Below are 21,991 nucleotides of genomic sequence, written 5' to 3'. Positions count from 1 at the left end.
CAGCGACCTTTCTTTGTTCTAAATGACTTATAAATCCCAAACAATCATCAAGAAACTAATCACAATGCTAAACTCAATGGTATCGAAAGCTGGGCATCAATAAGCTAAAGTATAATAGCATATAGTATTGCCCATGAGAGGGCGCCATCCTGCACAGCTGATTTGTCAACCGCTGTTTGAAAAAATTAGAAGCGGTTTGAGTATGTTGTATGATATTGGTAAAGTCCACAACTCAAAGAGTTCCAGCAGTCAAAAAACCCAAGAAGGAGCAACAATGAACTAAGTGGGATTTTTTTTATTGTTGATGATTCCAGAATTTATTACCTTAAAGGGGTATTCCTGTTACACACAGTTGCTGTCAAGTGAATGCTAATCAAATGTTCTTAAGGTTTGCAGTGTAGTTCTGCTTTGGATTTTGTGTCTGTAGCTCTAGAATCTAGAGATGTGGAGTAAATTTGTATACCACTCAGCATAGAGCTGAGATTGGGACAACATTTGCAACTTTTTAAAAACTGCTCTATAAACCATCACCTTCTCACGGCTATTCAGAAGTGTTTATTCACAGGTTGCCACTGGATACAACCTGTAGGTATTCCAGCGCTACAGGTTGGGCATGCTCAGTAAGAAAGCCCAACGATGACCTTTTCTCTATTCAGCTCTTAGGCTTGGATTTCTGACCAATAGTAGGGCAGCGTTTAGTGGGGGCGCACACAGGAAGGAAGTACAGAGCAGGGAATTGTGGGAAATATAGTTTCAAGCTGCATATCAGCAGGGATGCGGTGGCTATTCAGGAAAATAGTGATGTAAGGAGACATCAGAAATAGAGGACAGGATAAAGAGCTATTGGCTGCACTATTTATACCCATAACCAGCTGTACATAAATGTGGCGCAAACCCCTTTTATGTGTGGAATTTTTGAAAATTCGCTTTACAATCGGAATACCCATTTATCACCTGTCCACAGTACAGTGGGTCGTTAGTGGTCCAACACCTAAGACCCCCAGGAATCATGAAAGAGGAGCATTCTTGAGTCTCCCGCATGAATGGCGCAGCACATGGCTCCATTCACGGTCTATGCCGATATCTGAGTAATGTGCAACTATCTCCTTTAGTGCCATAGAAGTGAAGGAAGCGGTGGTCACATGCTACTTCATTCAACCAGGAGACTCGGAGGTGTACAGTTCTCTTGATCATTGAGGGTCCCAGCGGTAGAGCACTCAGTAATCACTCATTTATCCCCTATTTAAATGTAAGGTGATAACTGATTTTGGTGGGATCTTCCCTTTAACGATAAAGCTGGGTGACCATCCTCCATGTGTGGTCATTCCATAATTCTTGTTAGGGCTTGTAGGCCCATAAATTAGTAAAGATGTGGAGTAGGTGTTTAGTACTGTTGTCTATCGATAGGGGGCAGCTTCAGGGCCAGATCAAAGTTAGTGGAGGCTCCCATGCAGAAAATCAGCTCCCATACCTGGGATGAAACACCCACAGATATGAGAGGTAGCTGCATATGATGGAGGTCTCCTCCACTGAGGTCTATTAGAGTTACAGACACAGCCAAGTCAGTGACTCCCTTAGGCACATGCTCTATAACCTCTTAGCTGAAGATCACCATACGGATAATAAAGTGGGTGGTGCAAGTCCCCATGGTCTTGAAGACGCCAGGGCACGTATGCAGTGTACCCAACCAAAATTATGAATCCGTTTACCTTTGTTAGGTTTGGTAGATTTGTAATGAATGAGAGGAGTGAGTCTGTTGCCTACACTGACTATGAGAGCAAATGACAAAACGCTACTAAACCGTAAATCTTTATTATTTATATCCATCCTTATAGCTGAGCGTCACTGTGGTCAGCAGCCAAGAGCTTGTAACCTATTATTATTTAATGCACTTACTTGTCTCCCACAATCCCCAAGTTGATGGTAGGGTAGCCGTGTTCCTGAATTGTTGCTAGAAGTGTTGAGCGATTGCTGTCACGAATTTTCCCTGGCATGAGATCGTCTTCAGGATTTAGGAGCTGCAGGAAAAACATGAGCTCAGGGAAAATCTAGGTTATGCCAACATAACGGGTCGGAACTTGGCACATATGTGGCCTCTTTTTAGCAGTGGTGCTCCCAAGCTCATGCGCTTCGCTTAATAACATTTGTTGTACTTCACAACTACCTACATATGAAAATTAACTCTAAGTTCCCAACTCAAAGTTTACTCTAACTCTATGACCGTTCTACATGGAATTAAGAATTCGGAACTCTTGCCCATGTTCTTGTGACAACACTTCTATGTGCTTTAGTTTCATTCAGTTTTGTCATTTGGGCAAGTTTTGTCATTTGGGTTTTAGTGTTCATTCAAATGCTCGTGTTTATTGAAGTGCTCGACGCGTTTCCCTGTCCCAATCTGGGACAGTTCATCAGGAGCAGGGCATTGGATTGCCTAGAACTGTGTTAATGATATAGCGGATATCAAGATTATGCATTCAAGTATCAGGTTTTCAGAATATGGATTCAACTGTCACGTCATAAGCTATATCGATACCCAGTAGCGGGTATCCCTATGCTTGCCTCAATTAAAATGCCAGATAGGAGTTGCAAAGTATCACAATGGTGCCTTGATAATGCCCAATTGTGCACTTCGTTACAGTTTTCTTGTTTGAATGAACACTAAAACCCAAATAAGAGCATTTGTAAGAGCATATGAGCATTTGACACTGAATAAACCAGTACGTAATTAATGGAAGCATCAAATGAATGTATAAAACGTATTCTCCCATGGTCCTAGCTAGCTATTGAATTAATATACACTGTAATCATAGGGGAGTACTGGTGGTTGATGTTCATCAGACAGGCACCCCAGTCATACAACTCAGTACACGAGTGTCCTATATATAGGAGTTGAGGGGATCAATATTACTTTTGAACTAAACTCTCGGCTTCACCACCGGGCTTCTGCTCCTAAAAAACACCAGTAAGGGGACGACATTGTTGTTCTGCAGCTCCCTTTCTTTCCTCTCTTCCTGGTCCAATTATTGGAGGACCGGTGGCTATTAGTGGTCCCCATATGAGAATTGATACTCTTTCTGTCCCGTCGTTTTTTTGTCTGTGAGTGTCTCTATATTAGCCCACGATTTTAATTATTTTCTAATAAAGTATATTTCTTTTAATCTATATCTGTGAAGGGCACTTCTCTTGCAGCGTTTTTTTTTTGCCTTTTTCAGCTTAAAAGGCAACAAATTTATCAAAAGTGGCAAAATGCTGAAAACATTTGACACATCTTTAAATAACTCTAGACATGTAGAGTTAATCTGTATACCACTCAGCTATAGAACCAAGGTTGTGACAAATTTTGCAACTTTTTAAACTTATAGAGTTAAAAGTAGGTGACAGAGTCTGTTAAACCTGTCTAAAAATCTGACACCACTCAAACCCTGCTCCTTTTTCAAGACACACTTGAAAAGCTGAGCAAGAGGCAGAACATCGGTTCTTTGTGGCGCAAATCAATAGTAAATTTGTCTGAATTGATTCCCGCTATAAAAGGCGCAACTTAAGCCAGAATTCTGGTGCAACACTAATGATTAAAGTGTTCCTCCAAACCACCATGCAGATCAATGGGCGAACACAGCTGCAACTACTCAAGACATGATTGGCACAGTGATATATATGGTGATTTTGACCCACACAATGTCGCAATGATAAGGCTGAACAAGGCCAAAGCGCTGTAAGGTGGGGTCGACACGGGACAGGATTGCTGCAGAATTTACAGTAGCAGCAAAGTGAACCAGATTTTGAAAATCTTGTCCACAAACTACGGAAATAACACGCACAAAACCAGCGTTGAATTTAATTCCGCGACATGTCAATTTTATCACCGTCTCCACTGCAGAATTCACCTCTTCTCAAAGAGGGGGTGAATTCCACAGAGAAATTCGCCATAAAACCAGCACTAAATGGTACGGGTTTGAAGGCAGGGTTTCCGCGGCTGATCTGCAGCGGAATACACGCTGCGGACATTCTGCTGGAAGTCAGCCCTGCGTGGACCCAGCCTAAAGGACATTCTCGAGCGCGATTCACATGACACAGACTCCCCATCTGTGTGACGTGTGGGAGACTGCACATCTGCATATTCTATTCCGATGCCAGACTCGCAGGAAAATAAAGCATGCTGCGATTTTTCCGTCTCGCAGCATCGCTGAGAGAGGAAAATCCCCCATGTAAACACACCTGTAACTAATAATGGGTTGCATTTTCATGTGAGTTTTGTGCGTCTTGCAACATACAAAAATCGCACGATTTTCTCACTATGTGAATGCGCCCTCATAAGAAAATTGTCATGATGACTAATGAGTAGTGCAAAAAAAGCTTTAGCTGATTACTATGGGGAGTGACAGCCTATAGGTATGAATGGCTGACATAGATGTATAGAAATATATACCATACAAACCTCATTTCCTGTTGACATAACTGCAACTACTGGGAACTTGTGGACTTCAACTTCTGTGACTCCGACCGTTGCCAGCAGGCCAATTTCGGAGGGCCCCATGTGTGTGCCCTTGGCCAGTACACACTCCCCTCTTTTGATATCATGCCCAATAGGTCTAGAAAAAGAAAAGTTTGCAAGTATTGTACAGAAATAGCAATGGTTTCGCCAAGTGGTCTTTTTAGTCATAGATTTCCCTGAGGTATAATAGAGGAACGATATAACTCAAAGCTCCGTGGAAAGATGTTGAGGAATTGTTATTTCATGAGAAATATACTTATTTGCTAAAACAGACATGACCGGAGAGGTGACAGGTCTTCTTGAACATGTTATGCGCAAATGATCACACCTGATATCTTGGCCTGGGCGTGCTTGCACTAATATACGGACTTCCAGTTCTTCTGTCCCCTGTGAAAATAAATGGAGTTACAGGAAGGTATGAGAGAAACTGTAGGAAAAGCTTCAAAGATTTAACATGTGACTTAAAGGGGGTGGCAAAGTTAAGGAAAATCCCTGTAAACGAATCCCCATGGTATAGGATTAAAAAATCATCAGTTACTCATCTTTCCCGGCTCTGGTCTACACTGTGTGTTTACAGACAGTTGTGATATCCAGTAAACCTGCTGTAGCAGCCAATGACAGCGCTCAGCCATGATCACTGAGCATCCGCCAGCGGCAGAGGATGAATGGGGCAGCGGGGAAAGGCAACTAGCTGCTGGATTTTATTTTATACCATGGGGGACCAGTAGACAGGGGTTTCCTTACTCCGGACAACCCCTTTAAGTGGAAAGTTTGCAAAATAAATCTTTATTTTTCAAAATAAAAACTTCAAACTTCAAAATGTTAAAACTTCAATACAATCACTGAACACCATTAGAGCTCATTCACATCAGCGCTGATTTCCGCTAGAAAACAGGAGGAAATAGTGCAGCAAGCTGCGCTATTTCGTCCTGTTAATTCCAGCAAAATGCCGGACTACTGGTCAGAAATCAAAAGGACCCCATTATAGTCAATGGGGTCCATTCAGCGCCACTGGATGCTGTCATAAGACAGAACCATTCAGCCATGGGTTAGCATACGGAGCAGGAAAAGGGAATACCTGAGCGCTGATGTGAAGAAGCCCTTAGAATGTCATCAGTTGCTCTTTACCTTCTGACTACAACCTGTCTTCAGTCACTGCTGCTAGTTTGCAATCAAATGCTGAGGAGTTACTGCTACATTTTTGAATAATATGGCGTAGTCCAATGAAAGTGAACCCTGTTTATTGATTGCGTCCCCACAGTCTAATAGTGAAAGCACAACTTCTGGGACCCGTATGATCAACATATATCACTGGAGGAAGCAATAGAGCCCTAATTCGTCCTGAAGTATGAGCTGGACCTTCCAGAAGAAGGGAGACACCCATTACAGATACTCCGACGACACTGGGAGATCAACCTTCTTATAGACTCGAGGTACTGGAAATATATAAATTCACAAATCTAACGTGTTTGAAAGCAAGGCAGTTGCTGGATTCATAATAATCACAATGATATACTACATAAGCCCATCATGGATGGACGGCAGTGAACAAACAGCTATGAATGAACTGCTGTCAGTCAACCAGATGGAGCCATCACAGGCATCACAAAGGAAGCGGCTACTTACATCATCCGATTCTCTAATCAGCTCTGTGTCTTCTACTTGTACAACTGCGTCTGCACCACAAGGAATTGGAGCTCCAGTTGTTACCCTCATCACTTGCCCTGGCATCACCGTCTGAGTTGGCTGAAAGGAAAAAAGAACAAAAGAACCAGATTTAAGATAGTGCTAAATATCACAAAAGAGTTTCTTTCTCTGATACTTTCTCAAAACTAACATAAATTTACTGGGTTCCTCCAATAAAATGTGTGCTACAATAAGTGATACAATGTATAAAATTAACTACAAAAATTAGTTGCTATAAAAACTAGAACTTGACCTGCAAAATGCAAGGTGTCATACAGCTACACTGACAAAAAAATAAAATTATGATCACTGGAACACAAAAGAGGGATCTGATTTACTGGCTCTTAAAGCTAAAATTCGTTATGTTACTATGGGGTTACAAATGCACTTAGGCCTCATGTCCACGGGGAAATTCGGGCCCGCACGGATTCTCCATACAGAATCCCGCAGCGGGTCCCTCCTTTCCCGCAGACATATGGCCTCAAAATCGATTATACTCACCTCTCCGGACGCTGCGGATCCCCCCTCCGTCACGGCCGGATCTTCTTTTTTCGGCCGGGCAGATGTGCGCATGCGCCGTGCACATCTTTTTTTGCTTTTGAACTCCTGCTTTCCCGCGGCACAGCACGAATACAGCTGCGGGTGTTAAGCTGGACCGGATGGCTTCCATCGGCTTCAATGGAAGCCGTGGAAGACACGCACAAAATGGAGCATACTGTGGGTGTTTTTCCACACGTACAATCCGCGTGCCAGGGAAAAATGACATCTGCAGGTATTTAATTACCTGCGGGTGTCCAATGATTCCCTATGGGCGCAGACACTGACGCAGATTTGCTAATTCTATTTTGCCTGTTGACATTGGGCCTTAAGGTTACTGAGTTTTGTGTTGAATATTTATATGAGACATAAATTCAAAATCTCCAATTTAAAAAAGTGACATTTTCAGGAGGGTTTTTTCAATTTTAATGTGACTGTTGGGGGGTTAAGGGATACTTATGGAAATGTTGCATCTACCAACAAAATGTGCAACCAAAGGCACGAGATGCAGCATGAGAGAGAAAAGGCAGTCCAGTTGCAACACCCCCCTCAAAAATAGACCGCCCTTTCTGATACTGCAATTCCTACTCTCTTGCAGATTTGGTGGGAGATGTGTCTCATTATGCAGCTATATATACTCTTTGGGGAAAAAAATCCAGCCCCTAGAAGAAGTTGTCTTTTTGCTGCAAAACTAGGCATGCAGTTACAGCTCAGGCAGATATGTATATGATTAGAGTTGTGGTGTGATTACATGAAAGGTCTTATCACCTGAGGCCCTAAAAGTGGTTCCCCCTTGGCCTATAAAGGGCTCTCGGAAGCCCCTTGTGTGTAGCAACCTCTTCTACCGCTTGTGTAGAACCTGTTGACCACTAGATGCCTCTACAACGCAGAGAAGAGATTTCACTCCGTTACCAGAGTCTGAGAGGGACACATTATTGCCATGCGAAAAGCTGGATGGTCGTATCCACGAATTGCCCGCCACTGGGGCCGTTCTGACCAGACTGTTAGAAAGTGTTGGGACCAGTGGATGTGTGAGGGCACACAAGGTGACCGGGCTCAGGACGACCCCTACAGACCAACAGTAGAGAGGATTGTCTGACCAGACTGTTAGGAGGTGTTGGGACAAGTGGATGTGTGAGGGCACACAAGGTGACCGGGCTCAGGATGCCCCCGACAGATCACAAGTAGAGAGGAGCGTCTGATCGTCTCACAAGCACAAGCAGCTCCGACTGTTTTGTGATCCGCCATCCAGAGACAGGTGGTGCCATCTTTACAGGTGTTTGTGTCTGTCAAAAGCAATTTCCTGCTGCTTGTCTGAAGGACATTTGGTCTCACAGCGCCCATTACGTGTACCGTATTTGACGCCCACCGTTACTTCCATTTGCAGTGGTGTCATGAATGACAAAACTGGGCTGCTACAAAGTGGAACCGGGTTGTCTTCAGCGACAAATCCGTGTTTAGTTTGGTCACTGATGATGGCCATGTTCCTGTCTGGAGACCTAGGGTTGAGCACCTCAATGCTGCCTTTGCTGTGGAGCGGCACACTGCCCCCTGCTAGTGTGATAATCTGGGGAGCCATAGCATATGACAGTCGGTGATTCCTAGTAGTGGTACGAGGGACAATGATAGCTCCGCGATATGTTCAGGACATCCTGCAGCCACATGCCTTCCAAGAGGCATCTTCCAGCAGGATAATGCTCGGCTGCACACACAAGCGGGTCAGAGGAATGCCTCCACAACATTGTCATAATTCCATAACTGCCTGCTTACCAGATTTATTGCCAATAAAACATGTATGGGACCATCTGGGACACCAACGTTGACAGCCTACGAGTTTGCCTAATCTAGAGGCTCAGTTACCTCAAATGTTGAGTGATATGCTGCAGAATACCATACGGAACCTGTATGCCTATATGCTGCCCGTATCACATCTTGTATCCAAGCTAGAGGTGGTACAACAGGGTACTAGAACCTCCATGCCCACCCGTATCACATCTTGTATCCAAGCTAGAGGTGGTACAACAGGGTACTAGAGCCTCCCTACAAGGGGTCAGTTTTCCACAATAAATTCTCCTTTTGCTCTGAAATGTAATCACCTACTTATATCAACGTTACAATCACACAGAGAAAGTTTCATTCCATTCTGACAACTTCTTCAAGGTCCTTGATTACTTTTTGACAATGAGAGTACTTACCCTACCCTCATTATATTCAAACTTTCATGGCATCTTGTGAAACCAGGCCACCTTACGGCAAAGGAAACAGATGCATGAATATGCATGGAGAAGTCTCACCTGTTCACCAGCTTGAGACTCGCCAATGATGAAACGATCTCCAGGGCCGTCAGCAGCTGTAAAAATGTTGAGATAAATAAAAGACAGAGGAAAAGAAAGGACTAGACATGGAAGATCAAAAAGATAGCAGGAAGATGTTTGATCTTCTGTCTTACATAACTCTTCATTAATATGTAATAAGATTCATAGCTCAAAATGACAATGTTGACTTTACTAAAGTGAGTTTTACCTCTTACTGCATATCCATCCTTCACTGATGCAGGGAATGGTGGTAAATTGTCTTTTGCGTATACTTCTTGGGCAAGAACACGGCCCATACCATCTACAGAAGGAGTACAAGTGATATTAGCTCAAGTTTAAAATATATAGGTCTAGTAAAATTAGCTTACATTATAAAGGGGTTTTCAGGGACTGAGAAACAAAGTTAAAAGAGTTTTAAATAAATAAAAACTGAATACTCCCCTATCCCAGCGGCTCCTTGTCCAGTGCTGCAGGCCTGATGCCCGCCACACAGAACCTGGAACAAGCAGTGGGCAGTCACATGCCATTCATTCTGCACATGACCACTAAGCTGCTTACAGGCTTCAGTGCTTATTTTTCTATGGCCATTGAAGCCTATGAGTGGCTGAGTGGTCACTTGCACAATGAATGGCATGTGACTGTTCGCCACTTCTTCCAGGTTTCGTGCGGTGGGCATCATGGACTGCAGCGCTGGACAAGGAGCCGCTGGGATAGGAGAGTATTCAATTTTGATTAATTTTAAACACTTTTAACTTCTTGTTTTTAAGTCATGGAAGACCCTTTTAAAGGAAACCTCCAGTCAAAACATATACACTGTTAGGAGCAAAGGATGACACAGGGATTCTCTCTTCATTTTGTATGGTCTTCTGATGTCTTGCACTAGGCAAAACACTTTGCATTGCAATGGGTGAGATTAGCTCTAAAAATCTGGCACAAATATGCCACATACAGATGTAGCAAATGTTAGATTATCACATAACATGTCAAGTTAACTGCACGATTCTATAAATTGAGTTACTAAGATGCACCAGCCATGTAAATAATTGCTAGCTCCCTACAAGGCATGCTACAGGTCTGAAAATTCACAGAATGCCCTAAAATCTACACTTAATTTTGTGTCTAGTCCACCCTAGAACAATATATTTTTGTAGCACAAGACACTCAAGTCTCTTTCTCTCTGCTCTGTATCTTGAATGATGTAGTGCCATGGATGCATTCATGCACATTCAAGGCACTCATCATGTGACATTAAAAGGGGAAGTCAGGGAAAAGGAGGGACCCCACTAAGATATCCACATGTGCTATTATGGCAAATGAACAGGTGTGTCCAGTTGGGATAACCCAATGATGAGGATCACTGTGTTCAAAACTTGTAGTCCCATTTAAAGTCATTCTATGAAAGGCTGTAATGTAAACAAGTTAATGATCAGCCACAATGCAAGAGAGAGATTGCCCATGAGATCATTCATACAAATGATCCCACCACCTACAGTGAAGATTTTGGGACTCCAACTCAGCTGATTGCTATTCCAGGAAACAGAAGTTTTCCAATAACTGTCCTGAACAATCATTCGTGTTAATTTTGCAGTCGATAGTTGCCCAAAATCGGACACTTTCAGCAACTTTTGCCTCAACTGCATGACCAGCTTGAAGGGCTATGGACACTTATGTGCATTTATTACACTACAAGTTGGAGGACTAGATGTCTTCCAGGAACAGTCAGTCATTCTGCATCCGGATGGGGTCTTCAAGCCCCATTCTGCAGGGGAGGGGGATATTACATATATGAGTAGACAAGTGGGGTTTGTGTTGATAATTCAGCATTTATTATACTATTACTGATTTTTACTGTTTAATCAGGCTCAGGAGTCTCAGCGGTCAATACTGCTGTGTACTTGTAATTACAAGCACTAACCACTGGGTACTTGTCAGTGAAATAAACTGGGTCCCATCTTCATCTGAGCTTTCTCTGCTGTTGCTGCCCAGGGATCGGGTGTTGGTCATAACCAAACTCATTAATCCACAAGGTTAACCAGTGTGTTATCCATAGAGAAACTGACAAGGTACCTCTGTAATTTATTATTTCAGTCCCTAGAACTGGAGTCATCTCCAGGACTGTAATGAAGGCTTTATCCATGGATGTTAGAGGAAACGGAGACATACGGTGTCTTCTTGCTACCTTAGTGATGTCAACGGCGCTGTGGCCTAGAATTGAAACACATTGAGAAAGACTGTAGAGAACTTAGTAATAATCACTGTGGTAACTGTAGAGGAAAAAAAACATACAATATGCTAAAAAAAATCCCACAAAGCTGTGTAATAGGTAACAAACAGTTATTATCATAGTCCGGGTCTGCAGTCACAATTATGATGGTTTAACAACTGAAATCTACCATCACTCCCTTCTAGTTCAGTGTTCTGGTGATTTGCATCTTGGAAAGCGTCATCCTACCTGGCACTATACAAGGGTCTACAGTCAGAAAAACAAACTGCCGTACTGCATTGTGGGAGCTCAGTTAAAGGGGTTGTGCCATGGTATAAAGTTAGCCCCTATTCACAGGATAGAGGATAAGTTTATAATGTGTAGGGGTCCAATCTCTGGGATGCCCATCAATCCTGAGAACGGAGGTCCCGAAAGTCCTAGCATGAATGGAATGAAGGTCGGGCATGAGCCCCAATATTTTATTTATTGCAGTGAAAGCACCAGAGATTGCCGAGCACTTGGAATCTACATTTTCAACTGCTCATATTGAAATGAATGGAGAGGCAACTTGCTTCATTCATGTGGGGACCTTCTCAAGAATGGCAAGGGTTCCAATTGGTGGACCCCCACAATCAGAGTTATTCTGCAAATAGTGGATAACTTTATATCTTGGCACAATCCTTTTAAGCCATTAAGGTTCAGTCTCCTGTCAAGTTTGTCGACTATGTCCAATGACAATGCTGTAACCAAGGATCAGTACAAGATAAATTAAACAAAGTATTTACAAAGTCACTCAACCTTTTATGTACAATAATTTTGTAAAGAACTTTACAATGGGACTATAGCAATTTTTGTGACTTTATGGATAGTACTTTAATTCTAGTTTTTAGTGAAGAGACACCTCAGACAGAAATAATTTTCATACACATCTTCATATTTAAGAAGTACTTACTAGCTCTGAGGATGTTTTCCTTGCTGCTACATCTGGATTGGACCTGTAAAGAGAGCAAACAGCACATCAGTAACAAGAGTAAGTAAAAAAACCACATGTATTCGACCTTTAATGCCATAGTGACTTGTAACGCATTGTCCGACAATGTGCTCCAACCCTTCTAGCATGGAAGGCAATTCATGGGCAGGCTCCTTGGAAATACTCTTCATCGATAAGCAGAAGGGCCCAAATTTAATATGAACAACATTCAAACAAAGTAAGGTATCAGATATTCAGCCAAGGAAACAGAATTTCAATAGGTCTACAGTATGCATAAAACATTTACCAGTAAGTCACATTTGATGTAACACTTTTTGGAATTTAGGTATAGCCATGAACTATGAACTTGAATTTACAACATTGCAAATAGGAAATCTTGAGCTGTCACGAAAGGCCATCATTATTCATAAAATCCTTAGAATGTTCATCGACTATCAATGACTGGATAGGTCACCCATGTTAGAGTGTGTCAATTTAGGTAGGGCTTATGACATTCAATATCAGAGGGCATAAGCTATTTTATTATATCCATACAGAAGCCAGCCCATAAACTGATAATATGTACATCCACACAACAGGTTGAAATCTACCAAGCAACACAGCCTACTTGCTGTAATGGGACAAAATATGACAGAAATGTTGCAGCTAATGGTGGTGTATGACTGCCCTTCCTGGAAAACGATGTTTGAAAAGCAAAACAGATACATTTCATTGACAAAATGTCTCATGATTTGGTTCGGATTTGTTTTTTAAATTTGTAGTGCCCTGAATTTCTTGAAATTTGGGCAACAACTATATAGCCAGAAAATGTCTTCTAAAATGGTTGAGGAGTACTGGCTAGAACATTTAGAGTCAACATTCTAGAAGCTATTTACAGTGTCTTTATCCAGGTGTTAAAATTTGAAGATGATAAAAAAAAAAAGTTTCAATAAAGTCCTGTGATGGTAGCACATCCACCAATAGACAGGAGAAAAGTTATCGCTCCATTGTAACAGAGTAACTGTAGTCTTGCAAATGAGCATTCCAAAACTTCAATATAAGATGAAAGCATGACTCTCTTCTCCATGTCATCACAGCTTCATCTACACCGATACTCTTAACAACAAAATGATACTTCCTCTTGAGGGAAAGTTACACAATAAGTTAATACTATGAAATATTAATATATTGTTTTTAAGGTCATCCACTTTATAAATAAGAGAACTTTTTGGAGTTTTGAATTCAAGAAACAAAGCCTGAACCAAAAATCAGGACAGATGAAGGAGATGAAAATGAATAATGGTGGAGCAGAGTCATGAGAAGATTGGACCTCCAAAAATAACACCTCCTACAATCTATGGACATTATGGTTGGACAGGTACACATGGAGTACAGAACACGTGAGTAGAAGTGCTTCAAATTAAGTTTAGAACTGAGAAATGAAACTAGAACAACACAAAAGAGTCCTAAAAATAAACAAGTAGACTAGTAAAGAACTAGCGTGGAAAAAAACATATATCCAAAGGACACAAGAGAAAAGCTAATAAGAGAAAAATGTTAGTGGAAAGACAGCGCTAAGGAAGTAAAATGAAAGTCAGGAATCTTCACGAAATATAATAAGGAGCTCAAACTCATAGCGCAAAGCATCTTTTTTGCGAATGGAAGCAGCTCCTTTGATCAGTAATAGTTACTCTTGTTTCGCAGCCTCTACTCCTCCTGAGTTCATCTTTAAGCCCTTCCAATTTATAGTGGAGCTATTGCATGGACAAAAACAAAAGATTGAAAATGAGCAGAGACACTTGAGATTCTTGAATTAAGTCGCAGAAACGTTGGGTCACAGTTTAGCTATGTCACAATCCTGCTTAATTATTTTTGTTGCTCTCTAAACAAATTTTAGATAGAGTGTGCTAGATTGACATGAGCTAGGATAGAATGAATATTCTTGACCGGGAATTTGGTCATTACAAATGATGTGGTTGATGAAGCATGGGATTTGTCGGTATTACGGTATAAGCAAAAAAGAAAAAAAAACTGCTAAAATAACAATAACATAACTGGTATTTGAATATAGAGCTTTCTTCATAAATCTTTTGTAGTACGCAACTTTATCCTTGAAACCATACATTAACAGTTCAGACACCCTTTGTAATAGTAATGAACCATCATGTTGAAAATGTAGTCTAATCTGCAGGCATTATGTGTTAGAGAAAATATGCTGAGCAGTTTAATACATTGTTTTGTGAGAAAATGAGTATAACTAGAAATGTATTCCTTTAAACCTCTGCTCATTTTGGGTTTAGGAGTTCAGTGGGCGGTCCTACTAAGACTGTCAATCACTGAGTAAGACCTCCCACTGGACTCATAAAGCCCAGAATGAGCAGGGGTTTAAATTAATAAACTACTGGTTATATTGATTCTTTTCCCATATATATCTATTCAGGTTATATGGCTTCATAAGATGCTGCAAATTGGACTGTATTTTTAATGTGATGGCTTCCCTTAAATTTTGTATCAGTACTAGAGATGAGCGAACGTACTCGGATAAGCACTACTCGTCCGAGTAATGTGCCTTATCCGAGTACCGCTGTACTCGTGCAGAAAGATTCGGGACGCGCTGCGGAGCGGGGAGCTGCAGGGGAGAGCGGGGAGGAACGGAGGGGAGATCTTTCTCTCCTTCTCTCCCGGCCGCTCTGCCCCGCTCCCCGCTGCGACTCACCTGTCAGCAGCGGAGCGCCCCGAATCTTTCTGCACGAGTACAGCGGTACTCGGATAAGGCACATTACTCGGACGAGTAGTGCCTATCCGAGTACGTTCGCTCATCTCTAATCAGTACCCTTCCCCTTTTAAGCAAGTAAAATAAAGGGCATAAAAAGACAGATTTTGAATTGATACTAAGACATAAATAATTTATAAGCAGTTTCTCATATTACACACCAATCTTGATCTTGTACACAGAACAAAAATTTAAAAAATATTGAGTTTTTAATGTTGACTTGGGAAGAATACAAAGAGAAATGTATTCAGAGCAACTATTCGAATAGCACCATATATTAATAAAAAATGTTGATGTATAATTATTATGACTCATTATTAAAATTCATAGAAACAAATGTGATTAAACAATTAGCTTCTGCTATAACTCTGGCACTTAAAGGGGTGGTCCAGAATTAAGAAGAAGGGTCTGCTTTACCCCAGACACAGTGCCACTCATACCCACCTGGTTGTATTTGGTATTACAATATTCAAGTGAATGGAATTGAACAGCTCTACCAGTCACAACCCATGGACAATGGTGGTACTATTTCTGGGGGAAAAAAAGCATCCCCCTTCCCCCCACACCCTCTTTTTTAAAATCGTGGACAATCATTTTAAAAGCCTACCGATTCTTTACCCAATATGATGAGTGTGTCAGTTGGTATTAAAAAGTTATAAACAACTTGAGATCGCCTGTCAAGCCCGCCAACTGAATAAATAGATGCATAGCTATGCATATTACCAAAGTGTACAGTTAAATCTTAAAGAAATACAATTTTTGGACCATGCTTTCAAAAGACTCATTCTACTACAGTTCAAACACATTTCAGGTTTATGCTATGAAATTCCAAATAAATGTAACCTAACTTAAAGAAAGAAAATCATGACTACCAGATAATCTAAAAATATACACACGGTTGTCCAGTTTCATGCAAACAGAATGGGGTTACTATGGACCCTTATGTCAGCAAAACTCCAAACCGACAACCAATACTAGAGGACATGACTGCAGTAAACAGGAAGCTGCATGGACAGTAATTGATTTACTGGGTAAACTGGGGCACTCCCATTGCAGGAGCTGATTAAAGTAGCACCTCGTAGTTATATGACATGTAATCAACGTATTGGAAGAAGACCTGCAATGGGCTTCTAAAGACTGCAGTAATGTAAAGAAGGTTGTTTTTCTGGGGGAGGTAGTGCATTATCAAACTGTGGATTAGCAATCTCCTCCCACTTATGAAGTATGGGAGAGCTGGGTCAATAGTTATACTATGTTGGAAAAATTAGTTTATGTTTAAATAAATAAATTTCTACTTTTTATGCATACCAGAAGACCTTGGAGAGGGAAAAAAAAAGATCTGGAAATGCTTATGAGGTTGTGAAGGGGGATAGATTTTTTTTACATTTTCTTTATTATCTTCTTTTATAGTATTTTTTCATTTGTTTTTATTACTGCATTTTATGATTTTGTATTCCAATTCTCTGTCTGATAACTGTATAATCTCATTATTATTATGGGTTTTATATGGTCATTGGTGATGCAAACTAATAAAAATTGTTTTTAAAAGTCTAGAGTAACAAATTGATGTCTTCATTCATTTTCTTAAACAATTTTTCTCCCTTTACTACTTTAAGTGGTTTCCCACAACTAAAAGCCACCATCCTAAAGAAACAAAGAGGGCCAAACCGCCTCTCTAACTACATGATGCACACTGAGGAGACTTATAAGGCCATGCATGCTCCTCTGGGAAATATATACAAATAATGAAGATGGAACAATACCTCCGCAGTGCCACCTATTGGATGGCAGCATTCCTGCAAATCAATGTCCGACCCTTTATACAGATCTTTGTAACAATGATTCCATCTTCCTTATTTGCATATATTTCCCAGATGAGCATGCATGGCCTTATAAGTCTCCTCACTCACCTTCTAGGTGCTCTCCTTAAGGAGTGATGATACCCCTCTTGACTCATGTCACAGGCCTCTCACTAGCCAAGCCAGAATCCCACTGCACACTGATGAGCGGCAAACACCCCGAAACAGCTGTCTGTGTATGGATTTTAGCTTGGTTTTCAATTCCCAACCATTGTTACAAAGACCTGTATAAAGGGTCAGACTTTTACAGGAATACTGCCTTCCAATAGCTGGCGCTGCAGAGGTATTGTTCTATCTTCCTTATTCAGTAGTTGAAGACACTACATGCTGATGTGACCGGCCAGTACTGCTCACCTGGTCAATAAAAGCAGGTGTATAGTGTCTTGGACTAATGATGCATACTAGTACAAAGTGTGCATCAGGCAGTCAGTCAGAGAATCTGGCGTGGACATCTTTGCTTCTGGACTAGAGGGTTGCTTTAAAATTGCCTTACAACCTCTCTATTCTTCCTGGTTACTGCTAACCAGGATTTTTGACTGCTCCAGGCAATTACTGGTCACAGCAGTGACCTTCTAAAGCCAATGATTGTCTACAGCAGTCGCACATCCTGGTCAACAACAACCATAAAGGACAGGGTGGTTGTGAAGCAATTTTAAGTTGAAGGAAACCCAGTTTAATATATTGCATAGTTTTCATGTCTAATAAATATAATTTATTGCGTGCATTCGCTTGATTTATAGGAGAAATGAGAGTGACCATTTTGCTTTGTGAAACGCATGTCACTTGCGATAAAGATCTTGCATGAAGGAGCTCAAAGAATGCTTGAAGGTTTATTTAGTCATGGTCAGAGGATTAAACAGCTCCTTGAGAGTTGCATTGGAACAAATCAAGTAATTTGTTTATCAGAGAAGCATGTCTCCGTGACCTTACTGTGATGACATTTAAGGAAAAGGACGAATTCTCTGTCCTGAATAAGAGAATGTGAAAGGAGTTGTTGTCAAGTGAAATGTTTGAGGGGGGACAAAACCCATGTAAAGCCATAGTAGGGGCCCTCGCTTCCTACATAGCAGAGTAAGAGAACAACTCCTGAATTATTAAATATTCTCTTTGTTTTGCCCTGGTTGGTTTGGTCTTCATAGGACCAGGCAGCTCATTATATTCTTTGGAGGTGTTCATCACATTGGTCAGAAACGCTCTTTTCTCCTTAGGAAGAGCAACTATATACTATGAACTAAGTGAGGAGACTCAAATGGCCACGCACGCTCCTCTGGGTAATATGCAAATAAGGGAGATGGAATAAATCTTCCACAGTGCCACCTATTGAAAGGCAAGAACCCTGAAACAGCTGTATGTACATGGAGTCTGGCTTTGCTTGTAATTCCCAGTCATTGTAACAAGACTTGTATAAAAAGTCTAACTTTGACTTGAAGGAATGCTGCCTTTCAATTGGTGGCACTGTGGAGGATTTATTCCATCTCCCTTATTTGTTCATCACGTTGAAAAACAGATATTTTTGTGTGGTCCTAAGTACTACATTTTTGGATTAGAGTTATCCTAAGTGGAAACCGGCCATGACCTGGTCTAAAAAAAAAAATATCTGATTACAGCAGGCTCATTTGACGAAAATCCCAACTACAACAGCTGATTCCTCGGGGACTCAGCAGATGCTATGAAGAAGAAAAAGTGAAATTACACAGCATACATTCAAATAAGTGAAAGGCTATCTAGTACATGGTCACGTTGAGTCTGGTACATAGCGGGAAAAGTGTGGTCCTGATGGGGCATCCCTTTTTAATCAAACAACTCCTAAGAATAGGGATTTAAATGAGTTTTGAGATTACAATATTCAGTGGGGGAATGACTCTCAGCATCCCCACCGATCTTTCTTTCCATTGTTTCATACACCATCATGCCATACATTTAGGGATTTTGTAGCATTGTTCCATTTAGACAGCTAATTAGCGAGGGGTGCCCCCGCCAACGTGACATTGATGACCTATCATAGAATCGTAAAGTTTGAAGGGGTCACCTCCAGGGTTATTGGGTCCAATATCCTGCTTAATGCAGGATTTACTAAATCATCCCAGACAGATTTTTGTCCAGCCTCCTAAGACTTTTAATAGTGTAATGTGAAAAAAGAACCTTTAATTCAAAAGGAGTGCCCGTTTTCATTCAATAGGCTTAGTCAAGAAATATTTACATTGAAAAATTGATCATCTAAGATCAAACTCCTTTCTGAGCTCTGTTTAAAATGGGTTTTTTTCTGGGACTATCATATTGATGACCTTATCCTTAGGATAGGCCATCAATATCTGGTCAGTGGAGGTCTGTCACTCAATTTCCCTGCCGATCAGCTGTTTGAAATGACAGCAATGATCAGGTGAGCGCTGCGGTTACTTCACTGAGTACAGAGCTATACACTGCATAGTAGTTGTGCCTGGTATTGCGGCTCAGTCCCATTCACTTAGTTCACAGGCAATATGACCTATAAATGTGATACCACAAGCCTGAAAAGAGGCCATGACACTTGGCCCAGCCTCTTCAATCAGCCGATTGGCAGAGTCACAAGAGGCAGCTCCCCACTAATACGGTATTGATGACCGATCAATATCTCAGTTCAAGAAAACCCCTTTAACTATTAACATTCTATACTGATATGTGTGAAGATTAGTGGCTCTTGAACATTAATAGACTCCGTTAAATGAGCTAAAAGCAAAGAAATGATAATGTGTTTAGGGTTAAAAGCTGTGTATGTTCATAAGAAAGTGGAAAATCTATCTTGTACTGCAATCTGTGGTCCTTAGTCTACTGGACTTCATTTTTAAAGCTGTTTTTTCAATTACTTCTATTATTATGCTATAGTGCACATTTCCAGTCCAGCCAAACACTAAAAACTCGTTAGATATTTGACCTACCAATCAACATTTCCAAAATCTTCACTAACCGGGTCCCTGGCTCCAGATTGGTTTTAATCTATGCAGAAATGTTAGTCCCTATGATATATGCCATGGCTATACCTCCTCTTGCAGCCTCATCTTTGTGCATGGACTGGACTAACACATTAGTCATGATTATGGAAAGTTCATGATTCAGTAAAGCTTCATAAGAAGTAGTACACAGGTACAAAGCTGGAAGGTTCAGCCTTCTGCCAAAGTTGAGTCATTTTGCCAGAGTTCGACTTTGTTAGCTGCTGGAGAGCTGAAGTTGGCTCCCTCATCAAAAAATTGAGATACATAATTATACAACTAATACTAAAATTAAAAAAGCACGAAAATGAAGAAAAAAAAACATGAAATGAGTAACAGCTTATGCCAACATTGAGGAAGGAAATAAAAGGTTAGAAATTCAATAGGCAAATTGACACTTACCTGCAGTAGTTGTAACATACACAGTATATCATGTGCCAGCACTTCATGATGGGAGCAACTAAGAACCACTGATTTTTTACTACACCCATCATAAAATGCTAACTTAAAACATTTCAATAACATAATTTCTACGTAATAATCACAATCACTGACAAAAGAGTTACAAAGAAATAGGAAAATACCCTAATTGGATCCTGTTGTAGCACAATACGTTTTAAATGAATAGCCATCAATCAAATTGTCTATGTGTCTAGAAAGTTTTAAGGGCATAGAAAAGTTAAATGAGAACTGCCAATTTAAAAAAAAAAAATTGAGAAGGTCTGCAAATGTTATGACCCTGACCAATACCTTGAACAAAAAGATCCCAGCATCAAGAAAAGTTTACGGTCCATTTGATTCTGTTTGAAGAAGTCAAAAACTCATAAAATCCACAAAGAGGCATTGGGTAGCTGATGGATAGTTTAGTTACTGAGTAGAGAGACCTTTTAGTTGAAGATATCAGTAAGGATCCCAGTTCATGGTTTCCAATAATTGCCTGATAAATCAGGTTTGTACATTGAAAAACCCTTTTATATTATTTTCATTTCAGTGATCTGAAGTCACAAGGTTCAAAAAGAACAATCAGTTCATTTAGATTTTATCTTACCCTGGAGCAGACAAAAGTCTGACCTAAGACAAAGCTATTAATTTTTCCAAAAAGGTTTTTTTAAAAACAAAATGAGGAAAGAAATAAAACAAACTATAATTATTATACATGCAGAAAAAAATGATGCTCCTATCAATCAATGCTCAGGCTCAAAGAAATGTCAGCATTCAGATTGGGATTTAAAAAAGCTAAAATATCATTTTCATTTTACTTTGATTGATTTTGGACATTATATTATTGGAGTGACTCAATAGAAGCTCTTAAAATGGTCCGCCAGTATTATAATTAAATCAAGTACACAAAAAGGAGCATTTGCCAAAGAACAAAAAAAAAATCAGTTTGTTATACTTCTGGAATATCTGAAATTGTATGCTAGCTATTGAAGGTTGTCCTATGTCAACTTCAATACAAGTCTATGCTTTTCATCTGGTATTAAAACCATAATACAGTACCAATATTTGTCTAGACATGGATATCATTTGGCATTGACACAAAATTTGTTTTTGCTTTTTGCCAACAGTTGATTTGTTGTCCAGGCACCCATTTAAAACTTACCTGGGGACCCATTATGCAGAAAACCTTCTTGCTTTTTATCCCCTTAATACCAATGCAAAACCCTTCACATCTATACATGTATCATGAACTTTTTGTCATGACCAGGCCCATGTCATGAAGGAGAGAAATAAAGGTAAGAAGTAGTTTCCAGAACTTAACATTGCAGGACCCCAAGTTAGTAAGGTTTTTGTGGGTTGGAGACCGACCGAGATCTAAACAATGCAAATTTTGTTTTTCCGTGTAACTTGGACTTCATATTTACTTCATAACCTACCTGGCACAGCTGCCTAGAATACACTTACATAGGCACAGTACATGCCAAAGTGATATAGCTTTGTGAACCCAGTGCTTATACAACATAAAAGCCAACTTTCAAGGACATGAGAATTCCAAAAATATCAGAATATAATTTTATCAGTTTTGGACTTCTAGAAGGTGGTCAAGACATATCTCAAAATGTTCCCTACGAGATTGCTTAATAAATAATCGCCTACCTCCATAGAGATGGATATAGTGGCTTTGTTATTTTGGTAACCACTGAGTTTGGGTTAAGGAGATTGAAGGTGTATAGAGGTAAAAATTGGTAT

At 40.4% G+C, this 21,991-nt stretch overlaps 1 protein-coding gene across 10 annotated transcripts in view; it reads right to left on the bottom strand.

Annotated features, from left to right (window-relative positions):
* GPHN (gephyrin) overlaps positions 1-21,991 on the bottom strand; it is a 399,070-nt gene that overhangs the window by 17,586 nt on the left and 359,493 nt on the right. For 6 of the 10 annotated variants that reach the window (XM_066608687.1, XM_066608688.1, XM_066608690.1 and 3 more), the window contains 8 exons: positions 12,186-12,228; positions 11,098-11,235; positions 9,239-9,331; positions 9,010-9,065; positions 6,119-6,238; positions 4,821-4,879; positions 4,436-4,589; positions 1,897-2,018 (listed from right to left, as the gene is read on the bottom strand). In XM_066608687.1, the coding sequence (XP_066464784.1) occupies positions 1,897-2,018; positions 4,436-4,589; positions 4,821-4,879; positions 6,119-6,238; positions 9,010-9,065; positions 9,239-9,331; positions 11,098-11,235; positions 12,186-12,228 (785 nt within the window). Of the gene's footprint in view, positions 1-1,896; positions 2,019-4,435; positions 4,590-4,820; positions 4,880-6,118; positions 6,239-9,009; positions 9,066-9,238; positions 9,332-11,097; positions 11,236-12,185; positions 12,229-13,894; positions 13,958-21,991 lie in introns of all 10 variants that reach the window. The other 4 variants (XM_066608689.1, XM_066608686.1, XM_066608692.1 and 1 more) reach the window with 1 other exon arrangement.

Source organism: Eleutherodactylus coqui, chromosome 6 (assembly GCF_035609145.1).
Source record: "Eleutherodactylus coqui strain aEleCoq1 chromosome 6, aEleCoq1.hap1, whole genome shotgun sequence".
In the NCBI taxonomy this organism is placed as follows: Eukaryota; Metazoa; Chordata; class Amphibia; order Anura; family Eleutherodactylidae; genus Eleutherodactylus; species Eleutherodactylus coqui.
The sequence above is the reverse complement of the archived record's forward strand: the minus strand, read 5'-3'. Positions and strand labels throughout refer to the sequence as shown.